This window comes from Oncorhynchus masou, chromosome 17 (genome assembly GCF_036934945.1).
Source record: "Oncorhynchus masou masou isolate Uvic2021 chromosome 17, UVic_Omas_1.1, whole genome shotgun sequence".
In the NCBI taxonomy this organism is placed as follows: domain Eukaryota; kingdom Metazoa; phylum Chordata; class Actinopteri; order Salmoniformes; family Salmonidae; genus Oncorhynchus; species Oncorhynchus masou.
The window spans coordinates 37,040,173-37,062,916 of NC_088228.1; the positions used below are offsets into that span (position 1 = coordinate 37,040,173).

At 43.2% G+C, this 22,744-nt stretch overlaps 1 protein-coding gene across 1 annotated transcript in view; it reads left to right on the forward strand.

The window, feature by feature from the left end:
• Window positions 1-21,386, forward strand: part of LOC135558963 (endothelin receptor type B-like) — a 61,537-nt gene extending 40,151 nt beyond the window's left edge. Inside the window, exons 3-8 of the mRNA XM_064993215.1 lie at window positions 18,227-18,339; window positions 18,443-18,647; window positions 19,227-19,376; window positions 19,502-19,635; window positions 19,750-19,858; window positions 19,974-21,386. Of these exons, the coding sequence (XP_064849287.1) occupies window positions 18,227-18,339; window positions 18,443-18,647; window positions 19,227-19,376; window positions 19,502-19,635; window positions 19,750-19,858; window positions 19,974-20,105 (843 nt within the window). The 3' untranslated portion in view covers window positions 20,106-21,386. The remainder of the gene's footprint in view (window positions 1-18,226; window positions 18,340-18,442; window positions 18,648-19,226; window positions 19,377-19,501; window positions 19,636-19,749; window positions 19,859-19,973) is intronic.
• The last annotated feature ends 1,358 nt before the right edge of the window (window positions 21,387-22,744 follow it).

The following is a 22,744-nucleotide window of genomic DNA, read 5'->3' on the forward strand; positions in this document are numbered from 1 at the left end:
TAACTATAGGTCACTGTATCACAGTAACTATAGGTCTCTGTATCACAGTAGCTATAGGTCTCTGTATCACAGTAGCTATAGGTCTCTGTATCACAGTAACTATAGGTCTCTGTAACACAGTAGCAAGGTCACTGTATCACAGTAGCAATAAGTCTCTGTATCACAGTAGCTATAGGTCTCTGTATCACAGTAGCTATAGGTCACTATATCACAGTAGCTAGAGGTCTCTGTATCACAGTAGCTATAGGTCTCTGTATCACAGTAGCTATAGGTCTCTGTATCACAGTAACTATAGGTCTCTGTATCACAGTAACTATAGGTCTCTGTATCACAGTAACTATAGGTCTCTGTATCACAGTAGCTATAGGTCTCTGTATCACAGTAGCTATAGGTCTCTGTATCACAGTAGCTAGGTCTCTGTATCACAGTAGCTAGGTCACTGTATCACAGTTGCTATACGTCTCTGTATCACAGTAGCTAGGTCACTGTATCACAGTTGCTATACGTCTCTGTATCACAGTTGCTATACGTCTCTGTATCACAGTAGCTAGGTCTCTGTATCACAGTAGCTAGGTCTCTGTATCACAGTAGCTAGGTCTCTGTATCACAGTAGCTATAGGTCTCTGTATCACAGTAGCTATAGGTCTCTGTATCACAGTAGCTATAGGTCTCTGTATCACAGTAGCTAGGTCTCTGTATCACAGTAGCTAGGTCTCTGTATCACAGTAGCTATAGGTCTCTGTATCACAGTAGCTAGGTCACTGTATCACAGTAGCTAGGTCACTGTATCACTGTATCACTGTATCACAGTAGCTAGGTCACTGTATCACAGTAACTATAGGTCTCTGTAACACAGTAGCAAGGTCACTGTATCACAGTAGCAATAAGTCTCTGTATCACAGTAGCTATAGGTCTCTGTATCACAGTAGCTATAGTTCACTATATCACAGTAGCTATAGGTCTCTGTATCACAGTAACTATAGGTCTCTGTAACACAGTAGCAAGGTCACTGTATCACAGTAGCAATAAGTCTCTGTATCACAGTAGCTATAGGTCTCTGTATCACAGTAGCTATAGGTCACTATATCACAGTAGCTAGAGGTCTCTGTATCACAGTAGCTATAGGTCTCTGTATCACAGTAGCTATAGGTCTCTGTATCACAGTAACTATAGGTCTCTGTATCACAGTAACTATAGGTCTCTGTATCACAGTAACTATAGGTCTCTGTATCACAGTAGCTATAGGGCTCTGTATCACAGTAGCTATAGGTCTCTGTATCACAGTAGCTAGGTCTCTGTATCACAGTAGCTAGGTCACTGTATCACAGTAGCTAGGTCTCTGTATCACAGTAGCTATAGGTCTCTGTATCACAGTAGCTAGGTCACTGTATCACAGTAGCTAGGTCACTGTATCACAGTAGCTAGGTCACTGTATCACAGTAGCTACAGGTCTCTGTATCACAGTAGCTAGGTCACTGTATCACAGTAACTATAGGTCTCTGTATCACAGTAACTATAGGTCTCTGTATCACAGTAACTATAGGTCTCTGTATCACAGTAACTATAGGTCTCTGTATCACAGTAGCTATAGGTCTCTGTATCACAGTAGCTATAGGTCTCTGTATCACAGTAGCTAGGTCTCTGTATCACAGTAGCTAGGTCACTGTATCACAGTTGCTATACGTCTCTGTATCACAGTAGCTAGGTCACTGTATCACAGTTGCTATACGTCTCTGTATCACAGTTGCTATTCGTCTCTGTATCACAGTAGCTAGGTCTCTGTATCACAGTAGCTAGGTCTCTGTATCACAGTAGCTAGGTCTCTGTATCACAGTAGCTATAGGTCTCTGTATCACAGTAGCTATAGGTCTCTGTATCACAGTAGCTATAGGTCTCTGTATCACAGTAACTATAGGTCTTTGTATCACAGTAGCTATAGGTCTCTGGATCACAGTAGCTATAGGTCTCTGTATCACAATAGCTATAGGTCTCTGTATCACAGTAGCTATAGGTCTCTGTATCGCAGTAGCTAGGTCACTGTATCACAGTAGCTATAGGTCTCTGTATCACAGTAACTATAGGTCACTGTATCACAGTAACTACAGGTCTCTGTATCACAGTAGCTATAGGTCAATGTATCACAGTAGCTATAGGTCTCTGTATCACAGTAGCTATAGGTCTCTGTATCACAGTAACTATAGGTCACTGTATTACAGTAGCTATAGGTCTCTGTATCACAGTAGCTATAGGTCTCTGTACACAATAACTATAGGTCTCTGTATCACAGTAGCTATAGGTCTCTGTAGCACAGTAACTATAGGTCTCTGTATCACAGTAGCAAGGTCTCTGTATCACAGTAACTAGGTCTCTGTATCACAGTAGCTATAGGTCTCTGTATCACAGTAGCTATAGGGCTCTGTATAACAGTAACTATAGGTCACTGTATCACAGTAACTATAGGTCTCTGTATCACAGTAGCTATAGGTCTCTGTATCACAGTAGCTATAGGTCTCTGTATCACAGTAACTATAGGTCTCTGTAACACAGTAGCAAGGTCACTGTATCACAGTAGCAATAAGTCTCTGTATCACAGTAGCTATAGGTCTCTGTATCACAGTAGCTATAGGTCACTATATCACAGTAGCTAGAGGTCTCTGTATCACAGTAGCTATAGGTCTCTGTATCACAGTAGCTATAGGTCTCTGTATCACAGTAACTATAGGTCTCTGTATCACAGTAACTATAGGTCTCTGTATCACAGTAACTATAGGTCTCTGTATCACAGTAGCTATAGGTCTCTGTATCACAGTAGCTATAGGTCTCTGTATCACAGTAGCTAGGTCTCTGTATCACAGTAGCTAGGTCACTGTATCACAGTTGCTATACGTCTCTGTATCACAGTAGCTAGGTCACTGTATCACAGTTGCTATACGTCTCTGTATCACAGTTGCTATACGTCTCTGTATCACAGTAGCTAGGTCTCTGTATCACAGTAGCTAGGTCTCTGTATCACAGTAGCTAGGTCTCTGTATCACAGTAGCTATAGGTCTCTGTATCACAGTAGCTATAGGTCTCTGTATCACAGTAGCTATAGGTCTCTGTATCACAGTAGCTAGGTCTCTGTATCACAGTAGCTAGGTCTCTGTATCACAGTAGCTATAGGTCTCTGTATCACAGTAGCTAGGTCACTGTATCACAGTAGCTAGGTCACTGTATCACAGTAGCTACAGGTCTCTGTATCACAGTAGCTAGGTCACTGTATCACAGTAACTATAGGTCTCTGTAACACAGTAGCAAGGTCACTGTATCACAGTAGCAATAAGTCTCTGTATCACAGTAGCTATAGGTCTCTGTATCACAGTAGCTATAGTTCACTATATCACAGTAGCTATAGGTCTCTGTATCACAGTAACTATAGGTCTCTGTAACACAGTAGCAAGGTCACTGTATCACAGTAGCAATAAGTCTCTGTATCACAGTAGCTATAGGTCTCTGTATCACAGTAGCTATAGGTCACTATATCACAGTAGCTAGAGGTCTCTGTATCACAGTAGCTATAGGTCTCTGTATCACAGTAGCTATAGGTCTCTGTATCACAGTAACTATAGGTCTCTGTATCACAGTAACTATAGGTCTCTGTATCACAGTAACTATAGGTCTCTGTATCACAGTAGCTATAGGGCTCTGTATCACAGTAGCTATAGGTCTCTGTATCACAGTAGCTAGGTCTCTGTATCACAGTAGCTAGGTCACTGTATCACAGTAGCTAGGTCTCTGTATCACAGTAGCTATAGGTCTCTGTATCACAGTAGCTAGGTCACTGTATCACAGTAGCTAGGTCACTGTATCACAGTAGCTAGGTCACTGTATCACAGTAGCTACAGGTCTCTGTATCACAGTAGCTAGGTCACTGTATCACAGTAACTATAGGTCTCTGTAACACAGTAGCAAGGTCACTGTATCACAGTAGCAATAAGTCTCTGTATCACAGTAGCTATAGGTCTCTGTATCACAGTAGCTATAGGTCACTATATCACAGTAGCTAGAGGTCTCTGTATCACAGTAGCTATAGGTCTCTGTATCACAGTAGCTATAGGTCTCTGTATCACAGTAACTATAGGTCTCTGTATCACAGTAACTATAGGTCTCTGTATCACAGTAACTATAGGTCTCTGTATCACAGTAGCTATAGGGCTCTGTATCACAGTAGCTATAGGTCTCTGTATCACAGTAGCTAGGTCTCTGTATCACAGTAGCTAGGTCACTGTATCACAGTTGCTATACGTCTCTGTATCACAGTAGCTAGGTCACTGTATCACAGTTGCTATAGTCTCTGTATCACAGTTGCTATACGTCTCTGTATCACAGTAGCTAGGTCTCTGTATCACAGTAGCTATAGGTCTCTGTATCACAGTAGCTAGGTCACTGTATCACAGTAGCTAGGTCACTGTATCACAGTAGCTAGGTCACTGTATCACAGTAGCTATAGGTCTCTGTATCACAGTAGCTATAGGTCTCTGTATCACAGTAGCTAGGTCTCTGTATCACAGTAGCTAGGTCACTGTATCACAGTTGCTATACGTCTCTGTATCACAGTAACTATAGGTCTCTGTATCACAGTAACTATAGGTCTCTGTATCACAGTAACTATAGGTCTCTGTATCACAGTAACTATAGGTCTCTGTATCACAGTAACTATAGGTCTCTGTATCACAGTAACTATAGGTCTCTGTATCACAGTAGCTATAGGTCTCTGTATCACAGTAGCTATAGGTCTCTGTATCACATTAACTATAGGTCTCTGTATCACAGTAGCAAGGTCTCTGTATCACAGTAACTAGGTCTCTGTATCACAGTAGCTATAGATCTCTGTATCACAGTGGCTAGGTCACTGTATCACAGGAGCTAGGTCTCTGTATCACAGTAGCTATAGGTATCTGTATCATAGTAGTTATAGGTCTCTGTATCACAGTAGCAAAGTCTCTGTATCACAGTAGCTATAGCTCTCTGTATCACAGTAGCTAGGTATCTGTATCACAGTAGCTATAGGTCTCTGTATCACAGTAACTATAGGTCTCTGTATCACAGTAACTATAGGTATCTGTATCACAGTAGCTATAGGTCTCTGTATCACAGTAGCTAAGTCTCTGTATCACAGTAGCTATAGTTCTCTGCATCACAGTAGCTAGGTCACTGTATCACAGTAGCTATAGGTCTCTGTATCACAGCAGCAATAGGTCTCTGTATCACAGTAGCTATAGGTCTCTGTATCACAGTAACTATAGGTCTCTGTATCACAGTAGCTATTGTTCTCTGTATCACAGTAGCTATATGTCTCTGTATCACAGTAGCTATAGGTCTCTGTATCACAGTAGCTATAGATCTCTGTATCACAGTAACTATAGGTCTCTGTAACACAGTAGCTAGGTCACTGTATCACAGTAGCAATAAGTCTCTGTTTCACAGTAGCTATAGGTCTCTGTATCACAGTAGCTATAGGTCTCTGGATCACAGTAGCTATAGGTATCTGTATCACAGTAGCTATAGGTCTCTGGATCACAGTAGCTATAGGTCTCTGTATCACAATAGCTATAGGTCTCTGTATCACAGTAGCTATAGGTCTCTGTATCGCAGTAGCTAGGTCACTGTATCACAGTAGCTATAGGTCTCTGTATCACAGTAACTATAGGTCACTGTATCACAGTAACTACAGGTCTCTGTATCACAGTAGCTATAGGTCAATGTATCACAGTAGCTATAGGTCTCTGTATCACAGTAGCTATAGGTCTCTGTATCACAGTAACTATAGGTCACTGTATTACAGTAGCTATAGGTCTCTGTATCACAGTAGCTATAGGTCTCTGTACACAATAACTATAGGTCTCTGTATCACAGTAGCTATAGGTCTCTGTAGCACAGTAACTATAGGTCTCTGTATCACAGTAGCAAGGTCTCTGTATCACAGTAACTAGGTCTCTGTATCACAGTAGCTATAGGTCTCTGTATCACAGTAGCTATAGGGCTCTGTATAACAGTAACTATAGGTCACTGTATCACAGTAACTATAGGTCTCTGTATCACAGTAGCTATAGGTCTCTGTATCACAGTAGCTATAGGTCTCTGTATCACAGTAACTATAGGTCTCTGTAACACAGTAGCAAGGTCACTGTATCACAGTAGCAATAAGTCTCTGTATCACAGTAGCTATAGGTCTCTGTATCACAGTAGCTATAGGTCACTATATCACAGTAGCTAGAGGTCTCTGTATCACAGTGGCTATAGGTCTCTGTATCACAGTAGCTATAGGTCTCTGTATCACAGTAACTATAGGTCTCTGTATCACAGTAACTATAGGTCTCTGTATCACAGTAACTATAGGTCTCTGTATCACAGTAGCTATAGGTCTCTGTATCACAGTAGCTATAGGTCTCTGTATCACAGTAGCTATACGTCTCTGTATCACAGTAGCTAGGTCACTGTATCACAGTTGCTATACGTCTCTGTATCACAGTAGCTAGGTCACTGTATCACAGTTGCTATACGTCTCTGTATCACAGTTGCTATTCGTCTCTGTATCACAGTAGCTAGGTCTCTGTATCACAGTAGCTAGGTCTCTGTATCACAGTAGCTAGGTCTGTATCACAGTAGCTATACGTCTCTGTATCACAGTAGCTATAGGTCTCTGTATCACAGTAGCTATGTCTCTGTATCACAGTAGCTAGGTCTCTGTATCACAGTAGCTAGGTCTCTGTATCACAGTAGCTATAGGTCTCTGTATCACAGTAGCTAGGTCACTGTATCACAGTAGCTAGGTCACTGTATCACAGTAGCTAGGTCACTGTATCACAGTAGCTACAGGTCTCTGTATCACAGTAGCTAGGTCACTGTATCACAGTAGCAATAAGTCTCTGTATCACAGTAGCTATAGGTCTCTGTATCACAGTAGCTATAGGTCACTATATCACAGTAGCTATAGGTCTCTGTATCACAGTAACTATAGTTCTCTGTAACACAGTAGCAAGGTCACTGTATCACAGTAGCAATAAGTCTCTGTATCACAGTAGCTATAGGTCTCTGTATCACAGTAGCTATAGGTCACTATATCACAGTAGCTAGAGGTCTCTGTATCACAGTAGCTATAGGTCTCTGTATCACAGTAGCTATAGGTCTCTGTATCACAGTAACTATAGGTCTCTGTATCACAGTAACTATAGGTCTCTGTATCACAGTAACTATAGGTCTCTGTATCACAGTAGCTATAGGTCTCTGTATCACAGTAGCTATAGGTCTCTGTATCACAGTAGCTAGGTCTCTGTATCACAGTAGCTAGGTCACTGTATCACAGTTGCTATACGTCTCTGTATCACAGTAGCTAGGTCACTGTATCACAGTTGCTATACGTCTCTGTATCACAGTTGCTATACGTCTCTGTATCACAGTAGCTAGGTCTCTGTATCACATTAGCTAGGTCTCTGTATCACAGTAGCTAGGTCTCTGTATCACAGTAGCTATAGGTCTCTGTATCACAGTAGCTATAGGTCTCTGTATCACAGTAGCTATAGGTCTCTGTATCACAGTAGCTAGGTCTCTGTATCACAGTAGCTAGGTCTCTGTATCACAGTAGCTATAGGTCTCTGTATCACAGTAGCTAGGTCACTGTATCACAGTAGCTAGGTCACTGTATCACAGTAGCTAGGTCACTGTATCACAGTAGCTATAGGTCTCTGTATCACAGTAGCTAGGTCACTGTATCACAGTAGCTAGGTCACTGTATCACAGTAGCTATAGGTCTCTGTATCACAGTAGCTAGGTCTCTGTATCACAGTAGCTAGGTCTCTGTATCACAGTAGCTAGGTCTCTGTATCACAGTAGCTATAGGTCTCTGTATCACAGTAGCTATAGGTCTCTGTATCACAGTAGCTATAGGTCTCTGTATCACAGTAGCTAGGTCTCTGTATCACAGTAGCTAGGTCTCTGTATCACAGTAGCTATAGGTCTCTGTATCACAGTAGCTAGGTCTCTGTATCACAGTAGCTAGGTCTCTGTATCACAGTAGCTAGGTCTCTGTATCACAGTAGCTATAGGTCTCTGTATCACAGTAGCTATAGGTCTCTGTATCACAGTAGCTATAGGTCTCTGTATCACAGTAGCTAGGTCTCTGTATCACAGTAGCTAGGTCTCTGTATCACAGTAGCTATAGGTCTCTGTATCACAGTAGCTAGGTCACTGTATCACAGTAGCTAGGTCACTGTATCACAGTAGCTAGGTCACTGTATCACAGTAGCTACAGGTCTCTGTATCACAGTAGCTAGGTCACTGTATCACAGTAACTATAGGTCTCTGTAACACAGTAGCAAGGTCACTGTATCACAGTAGCAATAAGTCTCTGTATCACAGTAGCTATAGGTCTCTGTATCACAGTAGCTATAGGTCACTATATCACAGTAGCTATAGGTCTCTGTATCACAGTAACTATAGGTCTCTGTAACACAGTAGCAAGGTCACTGTATCACAGTAGCAATAAGTCTCTGTATCACAGTAGCTATAGGTCTCTGTATCACAGTAGCTATAGGTCACTATATCACAGTAGCTAGAGGTCTCTGTATCACAGTAGCTATAGGTCTCTGTATCACAGTAGCTATAGGTCTCTGTATCACAGTAACTATAGGTCTCTGTATCACAGTAACTATAGGTCTCTGTATCACAGTAACTATAGGTCTCTGTATCACAGTAGCTATAGGGCTCTGTATCACAGTAGCTATAGGTCTCTGTATCACAGTAGCTAGGTCTCTGTATCACAGTAGCTAGGTCACTGTATCACAGTTGCTATACGTCTCTGTATCACAGTAGCTAGGTCACTGTATCACAGTTGCTATACGTCTCTGTATCACAGTTGCTATACGTCTCTGTATCACAGTAGCTAGGTCTCTGTATCACAGTAGCTATAGGTCTCTGTATCACAGTAGCTAGGTCACTGTATCACAGTAGCTAGGTCACTGTATCACAGTAGCTAGGTCACTGTATCACAGTAGCTATAGGTCTCTGTATCACAGTAGCTATAGGTCTCTGTATCACAGTAGCTAGGTCTCTGTATCACAGTAGCTAGGTCACTGTATCACAGTTGCTATACGTCTCTGTATCACAGTAACTATAGGTCTCTGTATCACAGTAACTATAGGTCTCTGTATCACAGTAACTATAGGTCTCTGTATCACAGTAACTATAGGTCTCTGTATCACAGTAACTATAGGTCTCTGTATCACAGTAATTATAGGTCTCTGTATCACAGTAGCTATAGGTCTCTGTATCACAGTAGCTATAGGTCTCTGTATCACATTAACTATAGGTCTCTGTATCACAGTAGCAAGGTCTCTGTATCACAGTAACTAGGTCTCTGTATCACAGTAGCTATAGATCTCTGTATCACAGTGGCTAGGTCACTGTATCACAGGAGCTAGGTCTCTGTATCACAGTAGCTATAGGTATCTGTATCATAGTAGTTATAGGTCTCTGTATCACAGTAGCAAAGTCTCTGTATCACAGTAGCTATAGCTCTCTGTATCACAGTAGCTAGGTATCTGTATCACAGTAGCTATAGGTCTCTGTATCACAGTAACTATAGGTCTCTGTATCACAGTAACTATAGGTATCTGTATCACAGTAGCTATAGGTCTCTGTATCACAGTAGCTAAGTCTCTGTATCACAGTAGCTATAGTTCTCTGCATCACAGTAGCTAGGTCACTGTATCACAGTAGCTATAGGTCTCTGTATCACAGCAGCAATAGGTCTCTGTATCACAGTAGCTATAGGTCTCTGTATCACAGTAACTATAGGTCTCTGTATCACAGTAGCTATTGTTCTCTGTATCACAGTAGCTATATGTCTCTGTATCACAGTAGCTATAGGTCTCTGTATCACAGTAGCTATAGATCTCTGTATCACAGTAACTATAGGTCTCTGTAACACAGTAGCTAGGTCACTGTATCACAGTAGCAATAAGTCTCTGTTTCACAGTAGCTATAGGTCTCTGTATCACAGTAGCTATAGGTCTCTGGATCACAGTAGCTATAGGTATCTGTATCACAGTAGCTATAGGTCTCTGGATCACAGTAGCTATAGGTCTCTGTATCACAATAGCTATAGGTCTCTGTATCACAGTAGCTATAGGTCTCTGTATCGCAGTAGCTAGGTCACTGTATCACAGTAGCTATAGGTCTCTGTATCACAGTAACTATAGGTCACTGTATCACAGTAACTACAGGTCTCTGTATCACAGTAGCTATAGGTCAATGTATCACAGTAGCTATAGGTCTCTGTATCACAGTAGCTATAGGTCTCTGTATCACAGTAACTATAGGTCACTGTATTACAGTAGCTATAGGTCTCTGTATCACAGTAGCTATAGGTCTCTGTACACAATAACTATAGGTCTCTGTATCACAGTAGCTATAGGTCTCTGTAGCACAGTAACTATAGGTCTCTGTATCACAGTAGCAAGGTCTCTGTATCACAGTAACTAGGTCTCTGTATCACAGTAGCTATAGGTCTCTGTATCACAGTAGCTATAGGGCTCTGTATAACAGTAACTATAGGTCACTGTATCACAGTAACTATAGGTCTCTGTATCACAGTAGCTATAGGTCTCTGTATCACAGTAGCTATAGGTCTCTGTATCACAGTAACTATAGGTCTCTGTAACACAGTAGCAAGGTCACTGTATCACAGTAGCAATAAGTCTCTGTATCACAGTAGCTATAGGTCTCTGTATCACAGTAGCTATAGGTCACTATATCACAGTAGCTAGAGGTCTCTGTATCACAGTAGCTATAGGTCTCTGTATCACAGTAGCTATAGGTCTCTGTATCACAGTAACTATAGGTCTCTGTATCACAGTAACTATAGGTCTCTGTATCACAGTGACTATAGGTCTCTGTATCACAGTAGCTATAGGTCTCTGTATCACAGTAGCTATAGGTCTCTGTATCACAGTAGCTAGGTCTCTGTATCACAGTAGCTAGGTCACTGTATCACAGTTGCTATACGTCTCTGTATCACAGTAGCTAGGTCACTGTATCACAGTTGCTATACGTCTCTGTATCACAGTTGCTATTCGTCTCTGTATCACAGTAGCTAGGTCTCTGTATCACAGTAGCTAGGTCTCTGTATCACAGTAGCTAGGTCTCTGTATCACAGTAGCTATAGGTCTCTGTATCACAGTAGCTATAGGTCTCTGTATCACAGTAGCTATAGGTCTCTGTATCACAGTAGCTAGGTCTCTGTATCACAGTAGCTAGGTCTCTGTATCACAGTAGCTATAGGTCTCTGTATCACAGTAGCTAGGTCACTGTATCACAGTAGCTAGGTCACTGTATCACAGTAGCTAGGTCACTGTATCACAGTAGCTACAGGTCTCTGTATCACAGTAGCTAGGTCACTGTATCACAGTAGCAATAAGTCTCTGTATCACAGTAGCTATAGGTCTCTGTATCACAGTAGCTATAGGTCACTATATCACAGTAGCTATAGGTCTCTGTATCACAGTAACTATAGTTCTCTGTAACACAGTAGCAAGGTCACTGTATCACAGTAGCAATAAGTCTCTGTATCACAGTAGCTATAGGTCTCTGTATCACAGTAGCTATAGGTCACTATATCACAGTAGCTAGAGGTCTCTGTATCACAGTAGCTATAGGTCTCTGTATCACAGTAGCTATAGGTCTCTGTATCACAGTAACTATAGGTCTCTGTATCACAGTAACTATAGGTCACTGTATCACAGTAACTATAGGTCTCTGTATCACAGTAGCTATAGGTCTCTGTATCACAGTAGCTATAGGTCTCTGTATCACAGTAGCTAGGTCTCTGTATCACAGTAGCTAGGTCACTGTATCACAGTTGCTATACGTCTCTGTATCACAGTAGCTAGGTCACTGTATCACAGTTGCTATACGTCTCTGTATCACAGTTGCTATACGTCTCTGTATCACAGTAGCTAGGTCTCTGTATCACATTAGCTAGGTCTCTGTATCACAGTAGCTAGGTCTCTGTATCACAGTAGCTATAGGTCTCTGTATCACAGTAGCTATAGGTCTCTGTATCACAGTAGCTATAGGTCTCTGTATCACAGTAGCTAGGTCTCTGTATCACAGTAGCTAGGTCTCTGTATCACAGTAGCTATAGGTCTCTGTATCACAGTAGCTAGGTCACTGTATCACAGTAGCTAGGTCACTGTATCACAGTAGCTAGGTCACTGTATCACAGTAGCTAGAGGTCTCTGTATCACAGTAGCTAGGTCACTGTATCACAGTAGCTAGGTCACTGTATCACAGTAGCTATAGGTCTCTGTATCACAGTAGCTAGGTCTCTGTATCACAGTAGCTAGGTCTCTGTATCACAGTAGCTAGGTCTCTGTATCACAGTAGCTATAGGTCTCTGTATCACAGTAGCTATAGGTCTCTGTATCACAGTAGCTATAGGTCTCTGTATCACAGTAGCTAGGTCTCTGTATCACAGTAGCTAGGTCTCTGTATCACAGTAGCTATAGGTCTCTGTATCACAGTAGCTAGGTCACTGTATCACAGTAGCTAGGTCACTGTATCACAGTAGCTAGGTCACTGTATCACAGTAGCTATAGGTCTCTGTATCACAGTAGCTAGGTCTCTGTATCACAGTAGCTAGGTCTCTGTTTCACAGTAGCTAGGTCACTGTATCACAGTTGCTATACGTCTCTGTATCACAGTTGCTATACGTCTCTGTATCACAGTAGCTAGGTCTCTGTATCACAGTAGCTAGGTCTCTGTATCACAGTAGCTATAGGTCTCTGTATCACAGTAGCTATAGGTCTCTGTATCACAGTAACTATAGGTATCTGTATCACAGTTGCTATACGTCTCTGTATCACAGTTGCTATACGTCTCTGTATCACAGTAACTTGGTCTCTGTATCACAGCAGCTATAGGTCTCTGTATCACAGTAGCTAAGTCAAATTTATTTTATTTTATATAGCCCTTCGTACATCAGCTGATATCTCAAAGTGCTGTACAGAAACCCAGCCTAAAACCCCAAACAGCAAGCAATGCAGGTGTAGAAGCACGGTGGCTAGGAAAAACTCCCTAGAAAAGCCAAAACCTAGGAAGAAACCTAGAGAGGAACCAGGCTATGTGGGGTGGCCAGTCCTCTTCTGGCTGTGCCGGGTAGAGATTATAACAGAACATGGCCAAGATGTTCAAATGTTCATAAATGACCAGCATGGTCGAATAATAATAAGGCAGAACAGTTGAAACTGGAGCAGCAGCACGGCCAGGTGGACTGGGGACAGCAAGGAGTCATCATGTCAAGTAGTCCTGGGGGATGGTCCTAGGGCTCAGGTCAGTTGAAACTGGAGCAGCAGCACGGCCAGGTGGACTGGGGACAGCAAGGAGTCATCATGTCAGGTAGTCCTGGGGCATGGTCCTAGGGCTCAGGTCCTCCGAGAGAGAGAAGGAGAGAATTAGAGAACGCACACTTAGATTCACACAGGACACCGAATTGGACAGGAGAAGTACTCCAGATATAACAAACTGACCCCAGCCCCCGACACATAAACTACTGCAGCATAAATACTGGAGGCTGAGACAGGAGGGGTCAGGAGACACTGTGGCCCCACCCGAGGACACCCCCGGACAGGGCCAAACAGGAAGGATATAACCCCACCCACTTTGCCAAAGCACAGCCCCCACACCATTGGAGGGATATCTTCAACCACCAACTTACCATCCTGAGACAAAGCTGAGTATAGCCCGCAAAGATCTCCGCCACGGCACAACCCAAGGGGGGGGGCGCCAACCCAGACAGGATGACCACATCAGTGAATCAACCCACTCAGGTGACGCACCCCCTCCAGGGACGGCATGAGAGAGCCCCAGCAAGCCAGTGACTCAGCCCCTGTAATAGGGTTAGAGGCAGAGAATCCCAGTGGAAAGAGGGGAACCGGCCAGGCAGAGACAGCAAGGGTGGTTCGTTGCTCCAGAGCCTTTCCGTTCACCCTCCCACTCCTGGGCCAGACTACACTCAATCATATGACCCACTGAAGAGATGAGTCTTCAGTAAAGACTTAAAGGTTGAGACCGAGTTTGCGTCTCTGACATGGGTAGGCAGACCGTTCCATAAAAATGGAGCTCTATAGGAGAAAGCCCTGCCTCCAGCTGTTTGCTTAGAAATTCTAGGGACAATTAGGAGGCCTGCGTCTTGTGACCGTAGCGTACGTGTAGGTATGTACGGCAGGACCAAATCAGAGAGATAGGTAGGAGCAAGCCCATGCAATGCTTTGTAGGTTAGCAGTAAAACCTTGAAATCAGCCCTTGCTTTGACAGGAAGCCAGTGTAGGGAGGCTAGCACTGGAGTAATATGATCAAATTTTTTGGTTCTAGTCAGGATTCTAGCAGCCGTATTTAGCACTAACTGAAGTTTATTTAGTGCTTTATCCGGGTAGCCGGAAAGTAGAGCATTGCAGTAGTCTAACCTAGAAGTGACAAAAGCATGGATTAATTTTTCTGCATCATTTTTGGACAGAAAGTTTCTGATTTTTGCAATGTTACGTAGATGGAAAAAAGCTGTCCTTGAAATGGTCTTGATATGTTCTTCAAAAGAGAGATCAGGGTCCAGAGTAACGCCGAGGTCCTTCACAGTTTTATTTGAGATGACTGTACAACCATTAAGATTAATTGTCAGATTCAACAGAAGATCTCTTTGTTTCTTGGGACCTAGAACAAGCATCTCTGTTTTATCCGAGTTTAAAAGTAGAAAGTTTGCTGCCATCCACTTCCTTATGTCTGAAACACATGCTTCTAGCGAGGGCAATTTTGGGGCTTCACCATGTTTCATTGAAATGTACAGCTGTGTATCATCCGCATAGCAGTGAAAGTTAACATTATGTTTTCGAATAACATCCCCAAGAGGTAAAATATATAGTGAAAACAACAGCGGTCCTAAAACGGAACCTTGAGGAACACCGAAATTTACAGTTGATTTGTCAGAGGACAAACCATCCACAGAGACAAACTGATATCTTTCCGACAGATAAGATCTAAACCAGGCCAGAACTTGTCCGTGTAGACCAATTTGGGTTTCCAATCTCTCCAAAAGAATGTTGTGATCGATGTCTCTGCTAAGTCTCTGTATCACAGTAGCTAAGTCTCTGTATCACAGTGGCTAAGTCTCTGGTTCACAGTAACTATAGGTCTCTGCATCACAGTAGTATAGGTCTCTGCATCACAGTAACTATAGGTCTCTGTATCACAGTAGCTAGGTCTCTGTATCACAGTAGCTATAGGTCTCTGTATCACAGTAACTATAGGTCTCTGCATCACAGTAGTATAGGTCTCTGCATCACAGTAACTATAGGTCTCTGTATCACAGTAGCTATAGGTCTCTGTATCACAGTAGCTAGAGGTCTCTGTATCACAGTAGCTAGAGGTCTCTGTATCACAGTAGCTAGAGGTCTCTGTATCACAGTAGCTAGAGGTCTCTGTATCACAGTAGCTAGAGGTCTCTGTATCACAGTAGCTAGAGGTCTCTGTATCACAGTAGCTAGAGGTCTCTGTATCACAGTAGCTAGAGGTCTCTGTATCACAGTAGCTAGAGGTCTCTGTATCACAGTAGCTAGAGGTCTCTGTATCACAGTAGCTATGGGTCTCTGTATCACAGTAGCTATGGGTCTCTGTATCACAGTAGCTATGGGTCTCTGTATCACAGTAGCTATGGGTCTCTGTATCACAGTAGCTATGGGTCTCTGTATCACAGTAGCTATGGGTCTCTGCATCACAGTAGCTATAGGTCTCTGTATCACAGTAACTATAGGTCTCTGTATCACAGTAGCTATAGGTCTCTGTATCACAGTAGCTATAGGTTTCTGTATCACAGTAGCTAGAGGTCTCTGTATCACAGTAACTGAGGATATTTACGTCTGTAATGAAGCCCCTTTTGTGGGGGAAAACTCATTCTGATTAGCTGTGCCTGGTTCCTTGGTGGGTGGGCCTGGCTGACAAATGGGTGAGTCTATCCATAGATTAGGGCCTAATTTATTAATTTCAATGAACTGATTTTCCTTATATCAACTGTTACTCAGTAAAATCTTAGAAATTGTTGCACGTTGTGTTAATATTTTGTTTCAGCATCTGTACATTTGTCTGTTGTAGGCCTGTGTGTGAGAGCGAGAGATACATTCCATGTCGTCTCAGCAAGCCATGACACCCACCATCTCAGATCGTTCTGAAACCGTTTCTGTAGTTAGAAACTGATAAGTTGAGCATTCCTGAAACATATATTTTGTCTCTGAGATATTAAGCGAATTGATCGCACTAAAAATGTAAATTTATGAGATGTATATAATATTCAATAAATATAGTATCTAACATTCGATTCGGTCCCAGCTGACAATGAGTCAGAGATGAGGAATGCAAAGTGGCCAAAAGCGGTCAAGAAGAGGTCAAACTGCACGACGAACAGAAAAATAATGGTGCAAATCACTCATCCATTTTTTTTAAATCCGCAACAAGTCCGTTTGGTGAAACACCACTTGTGGAATATTCCCATCAATATCTATGGCCAATTGGTTGGAACCCTAGCTACTAACTTATCTCTCTGTACAGGGGGGAAAAACATCACTCTCCCGCCCTGCCTACAAGGTGTTGAAGGTGTTCTACAGATGTCCTTCAAGTGGTGGACCATTCTTAATACACAGGGGAAGCTGTTGAGCGTGAAAAGCACAAACCTTGTCGCCCCCTACCTACTACCATACCCCCGTTCAAAGGCACTTCAATCTTTTGCCTTGCCCATTCACCCTCTGAATGCCACATACACAATCCACGTCTCTAATTTGTCTCAAAGCTTAAAAATTCTTCTTTAATCTGTATACATCCCCTTCATCTACACTGATTGAAGTGGATTGAACAGGTGACATCAATAAGGGATCGTAGCTTTCATCTGCATTCACCTGGTCAGCCTTGTCATTGAAAGAGCAGGTGTTCCTAATGTTTTGTACACTCGTTGTTGGGTTAGGATTGGTGTGGGATGTGTGGGGTCCGTTGATGTCTTTTGACAATTTCTCAGGTCTTACGCATTATAAATACATTTTAAAAAATGGTTCAAAGTGGATGTTAGGTACTATATTTATAGAATGACATACAAATCTAAATGAAAATGGTCAATTTGGGTGCAATCGATTACCTTCACTTGCTCAGAGATCATGATGAATGTTGCAGGAATGCTAATCGTATCTGTTTCTAACAACGTGAACAGTTTCAAGACAATCTGAGATGGTGGGTGTTGAAGTCCTCTTTCTTGTTTTTTTGAGGTGGAAGGACCCTGGATAGAGTACTACAGATATCTGGGTAATGGGAGAGCAAACGTTACATTATGAAATGCATACCAGAAGAATCTATCTGTGTGCTGTGGAGATCTGACGACCACATATGATTCCAATACAGTAGGGTGAGATTGACCCTCAATGCTGATCTAGGGTCAGTTTGGTGTTAACCTCCACATATGATTCCAATACAGTAGGGTGAGATTGACCCTCAATGCTGATCTAGGGTCAGTTTGGTGTTAACCTCCACATGTGATTCCAATACAGTAGGGTGAGATTGACCCTCAATGCTGATCTAGGGTCAGTTTGGTGTTAACCTCCACATATGATTCCAATATAGTAGGGTGAGATTGACCCTCAATGCTGATCTAGGGTCAGTTTGGTGTTAACCTCCACATGTGATTCCAATACAGTAGGGTGAGATTGACCCTCAATGCTGATCTAGGGTCAGTTTGGTGTTAACCTCCACATATGATTCCAATACAGTAGGGTGAGATTGACCCTCAATGCTGATCTAGGGTCAGTTTGGTGTTAACCTCCACATATGATTCCAATACAGTCGGGTGAGATTGACCCTCAATGCTGATCTAGGGTCAGTTTGGTGTAAACCTCCACATGTGATTCCAATATAGTAGGGTGAGATTGACCCTCAATGCTGATCTAGGGTCAGTTTGGTGTTAACCTCCACGTGATTACAACAGGCCTGAAATGCATAGTGCGAAATGTTGTGTTGTGCTTTATGTTATGGGCCACTAGCCTATTTACAACATTTTTACATAGAAATGACATGGAAATCATGAAATACCATATGGTTAATACAACTACATGACAGATCATTGGGAATAACCCTGATTTCTCTATCCTCCTGTCTTTACCCCTAGCTCCTAGCCGAGGATTGGCCGTTTGGTGTAGGTCTGTGTAAACTAGTGCCGTTTGTCCAGAAAGCTTCAGTGGGCATTACTGTGCTGAGCTTGTGTGCTCTGAGCATCGACAGGTATGCTAACACGCGCACACACAAACACACACACACAGTTGCATTTATCGACTACCCGGAAATGGTTGCCCTAATGTTTCTCCCCCTCCGCCCCTACACCCAGGTACCGCGCGGTAGCGTCGTGGAACCGTATCAAGGGGATCGGTGTTCCCAAGTGGACGGCTATAGAGATCGCACTCATCTGGCTGCTGTCCATACTGCTGGCGGTCCCCGAGGCTATAGCCTTCGACATGCTCGCCATGGACTACAAGGGAGAGCACCTCCGCATCTGTCTGCTACACCCCATGCAGAAATCAGACTTTATGAGTGTGCGTAGACACACACACACACGAGTACACACACATACAGTACACACACAAACAACAGTGGGCTATAGGGAGTGTCCCTGGTCGGGGCCTGGTGTGGGAAAGCGGAAGTTGTGTGCCGACTCTCCCCTTGTGTTTTAAAAATCATTCACTTGACTTTTGAGGCCCCCGTTTGTCTGGATAAGGAGGTTTGAGTGTGTGTGTTGTCACAAGTGCGGGTACATGTGTGAGTGTGTGTGTGTGTGTGTGTGTGCGTCTCAGAGTGCCCAATAGATGATAGGTTGAGCTTTTGTAGTTGTCGTCCCAAAGAGGTTTTAGATGAAGTGATGTGTTACCAGAAGTGAACTACGTTACACGGACCCTTTGGGTCTGCTTGAGGTTACTCCTTCTCACACTTCTTCACTTCCCTCATACTTCAGCATTAGGATTTGGCTCCCAACCAGAACCAGTCAGACGCAGATTTTCTCTACAGTCCGTGGCTCTTTCTAAAGGGGAATTTTGCATTGTGAACTGCAGTAGACTTAAACAGAGTTTATCCGGTGTGCCCTGTATTCATTGGTGTTTTCTCCGTGTGTCGCCCAGTTCTATAAGTCCGCTAAGGACTGGTGGCTGTTCAGTGTGTATTTCTGCCTCCCTCTGGCCGTCACCGCCGTCTTCTACACCCTGATGACTTGTGAGATGCTGAGGAAGAAGAACGGAGTCCAGATCACCCTGAGTGACCATCTCAAACAGGTAACCTCTCTCTTCGCCCTTTATCTACAGCCTAAATCATTTAGATGGGCCTCTTTTACTTCTGACGGGCACTGGAGCCAGGTAGGTGGATTAGTTGGCTGATCGATTGATCTCTGTGTGTGTAGAGGCGGGAGGTGGCTAAGACAGTATTCTGCCTGGTGCTGGTGTTTGCTCTGTGCTGGCTGCCCCTCCATCTCAGCCGCATCCTCAAGCTCACCATCTATGACGAGAAGGACCCCAACCGCTGTGAACTGCTCAGGTGAGGAATATCTTTGTGCCCCACTCGCTCTACACTGACCATAGTATTGTAAATAGGAGATGAAATAGCATGTTGTGTGTGTGTGTGTGTGTGTGTGTGTGTGTGTTTCTCCAGTTTCTTCCTGGTGCTAGACTACATCGGGATCAACATGGCATCTCTTAACTCCTGCATCAACCCCATCGCTCTCTACATGGTCAGCAAGCGTTTCAAGAGCTGCTTCAGGGTAAGACAGACACACACACACACACAGCATCTAAACAGCGTACCAAAATAGGGTTAACCCCTGATGGGCTTATATGTATGTACAAAGAGCTAATGTTCTCTATCTCTATCTCTAGTCATGCCTGTGTTGCTGGTGTCTGCCAGCGGAGATGTTGATTGATGAGAAGCAGTCCTGTATGAAGCTCAAAGTCACAGACCGGACCGACCAGAGCAACTCACGTGCTACTAACAAGTACACTTCAGCATGAGAGGGGCCCCGCGCACTCAATGAAGTCTCGTATTAGTGCTCTAAAGGACTAATTGAAGATCAGTCATGTAACCTGATCCTGACCGAAACCATTATGAGACGGCCATAAGATGTGTCCTAAGAAGTGCCCTTACTCAGTAGATGTAGTTTTAAACCGCCAAGAGAAATTAAGTGCCCTAAAGGACTGATCCAGCGAAGTCTCCTCTGATTGGAGGAAGAAGTACTCAAATGTACTTAAACCCACAAGTGTTGCGGACTAGGGTCCCTCAAAGTTTTGGTTCAGAATAAACTGTCAAATCGCCAGAAATTCAGCGAGAAATTAGTTTACTTTATGAAAATCTGTTAATTTAGGAAATCTATTCTCAAGTATTTCCACAAATACATCTTAAAAAGAGTCGATGTAATTCAAGATATGAAATTACGGGGGGGGGGGGGGTCTCTTTTGGGCTTAGTTGTGGTCAGATAGCAGTGTACAAATGATGTTCCAGACCCCCGACCATCCGCTACGACAAAAACCGTCCCGTGGCTGAATCTAGTTGTCTACCCCTGGTCTAGAATGTTTCGCTGGGAGAGTGTTGATGGAGAAGAGGATCATTTGGGGAAAAATGAGTGGAGGGATAGAGGTTCAATGCATACAATCAGATATTAGTATTATTGATGATGAATGGCACAACATCGGGTTGTCATATTATGGAAAAATGACACTGCCGGTTGTGACTCCCCCTGGTTATAACCTCTATAGGAATGTTCATAAGGTACACGACATCAGGCAAACCCAAAGGGGCTGTGGCAGAGGCGTCATAGTGAAAATGCCTGAGGTTGAGACATAGGGAACATTATATGAACATTGCAAGAAGGTTGAAATATTGTACTGTATAATATATGTGCGGCTTTTTTAACATATCCTGTATACTACTCTGAATTCAAGGACTTAAGAATGAATTCATTTTCACGCCTTTGCTAAATTGCTTTTACACTATTTGATATTGCTAGGATTTGACTTGCATAGTTTGCTATGGCATCTTTGAATGTTTGTCTTCATGTTCTGTTTTGCTACTAGGATTGATCTGTTTCTCATTAAACTGCTGATCTGATTGGGTCTGACTTCGTGTGAGGCAATCACAAATGGCAGCACTTTCCAAACATTCTCACAATAGGTTTATGGCAAAAACAGTTCAGAGTTTGTCTCATGTATGATTCTTTTAGTATTCTGTAGCTTTGTGGACTGCCACCCAATTGTAAAAACAGATTGATTTCTTATGATTTAATAGCGAGGGTGACAAGCCAGAGACGGTTATTGGGGACTTGGATGAGAGGGAGAGGATACATTTGAAGTCATTCTTCTCTTTATATTATCCTTGCAGTTCTGTGTTTTTCTGTCTTATAGTGTCAGGAATCGGGTGCTGTGACTGAATGTGAAGCGCTGTATTGATGCTGTTGTACACTGAGCGTACAAAACGCTAACGGAACACCTGCTCTGACCAGGTGAAAGCTATGATCCCTTATTGAATCCACTTCAATCAGTGTAGACGAAGGGGAGGAGACGGGTTAATTAAAGAAGGATATTTAAGCCTTGAGACAATTGAGACATGGATTGTGTATGTGTGCCATTCAGAGGGTGAACGGGCAAGACAACAGTTTTGCGTGTGTATCAAGAATGGCCCACCACCCAAAAGACATCCAGCCAACTTGACACTGTGGGAAGCACTGGAGTCAACCAGGGCCGGCATCCCCGTGGAACGCTTTCCACCCCTGTAGAGTCCACGCCCCGGCGAATTGAGGCTGTTCTGAGAGGAAAAGGGGTTTGCAACTCAACATTGGGAAGGTGTTCCTAATGTTTTGTACACAGTGTATATAGTATACATAGAAGTCCTGTGGTTGTGATGACGTGCCTGCCTCTTTCCTAGCCTTTGCTTACCTCTTTCTTTTTCATTTGCCCCCCCCCCCCCAAAAAAAAGAATATTAGGAGAGAGAAAGGCACTCAAAGTAGACGTCCTAGACATCAACCGATCACTGCAGTTGACTGATGCAAAACTGCATTAAACCAAATCCTGAGCCAGTACAGATAAGGTACCGTACTTGGATTAGGACTGGTGACCACAGCGTGCGCTCGTCAGGAGTTGATTGTACTTCAATGAAGTCAATGAGTCAAATCTCCCTAAAGACAAACGACTGAAACGTAAACTTGAATCTCACCACCCCAAACCCTTCGGGGGAATTTTTCTTTTCTTTTTTATTATTGTTTACTCCACAACCCTTTTTCTTCGGAGCTGTTTCGCTGCCCCCCTCTCAGTACAGAGTGTGACCAAAGGCCCCCATCATGTGAGACGGAGCGCTTCTTTGACCTGGGAATTTCCCTTCGGGCTAATCCAGTGTCACGCATGTCACATTACCCATGAATGACACCCACTGTCCATTCACCCCTATCCTTCTCTCCCTCTATTCCTCCCTATCTGCTGTCATTATCAACAACGGTGCCAGTGATGAGTTCTGATGGTTGGAAAACAGTGTGCTTTCACAGCTCCTTGTCGAATCAGTGCCCAGCAATGAACCCCGCATTGATGGCAGCATTAGAAGATCAACAGACTAGCTTTACCAAACGTCCCCAGTATCATCCAAGTCCATCTCAGCCCTTCTGTT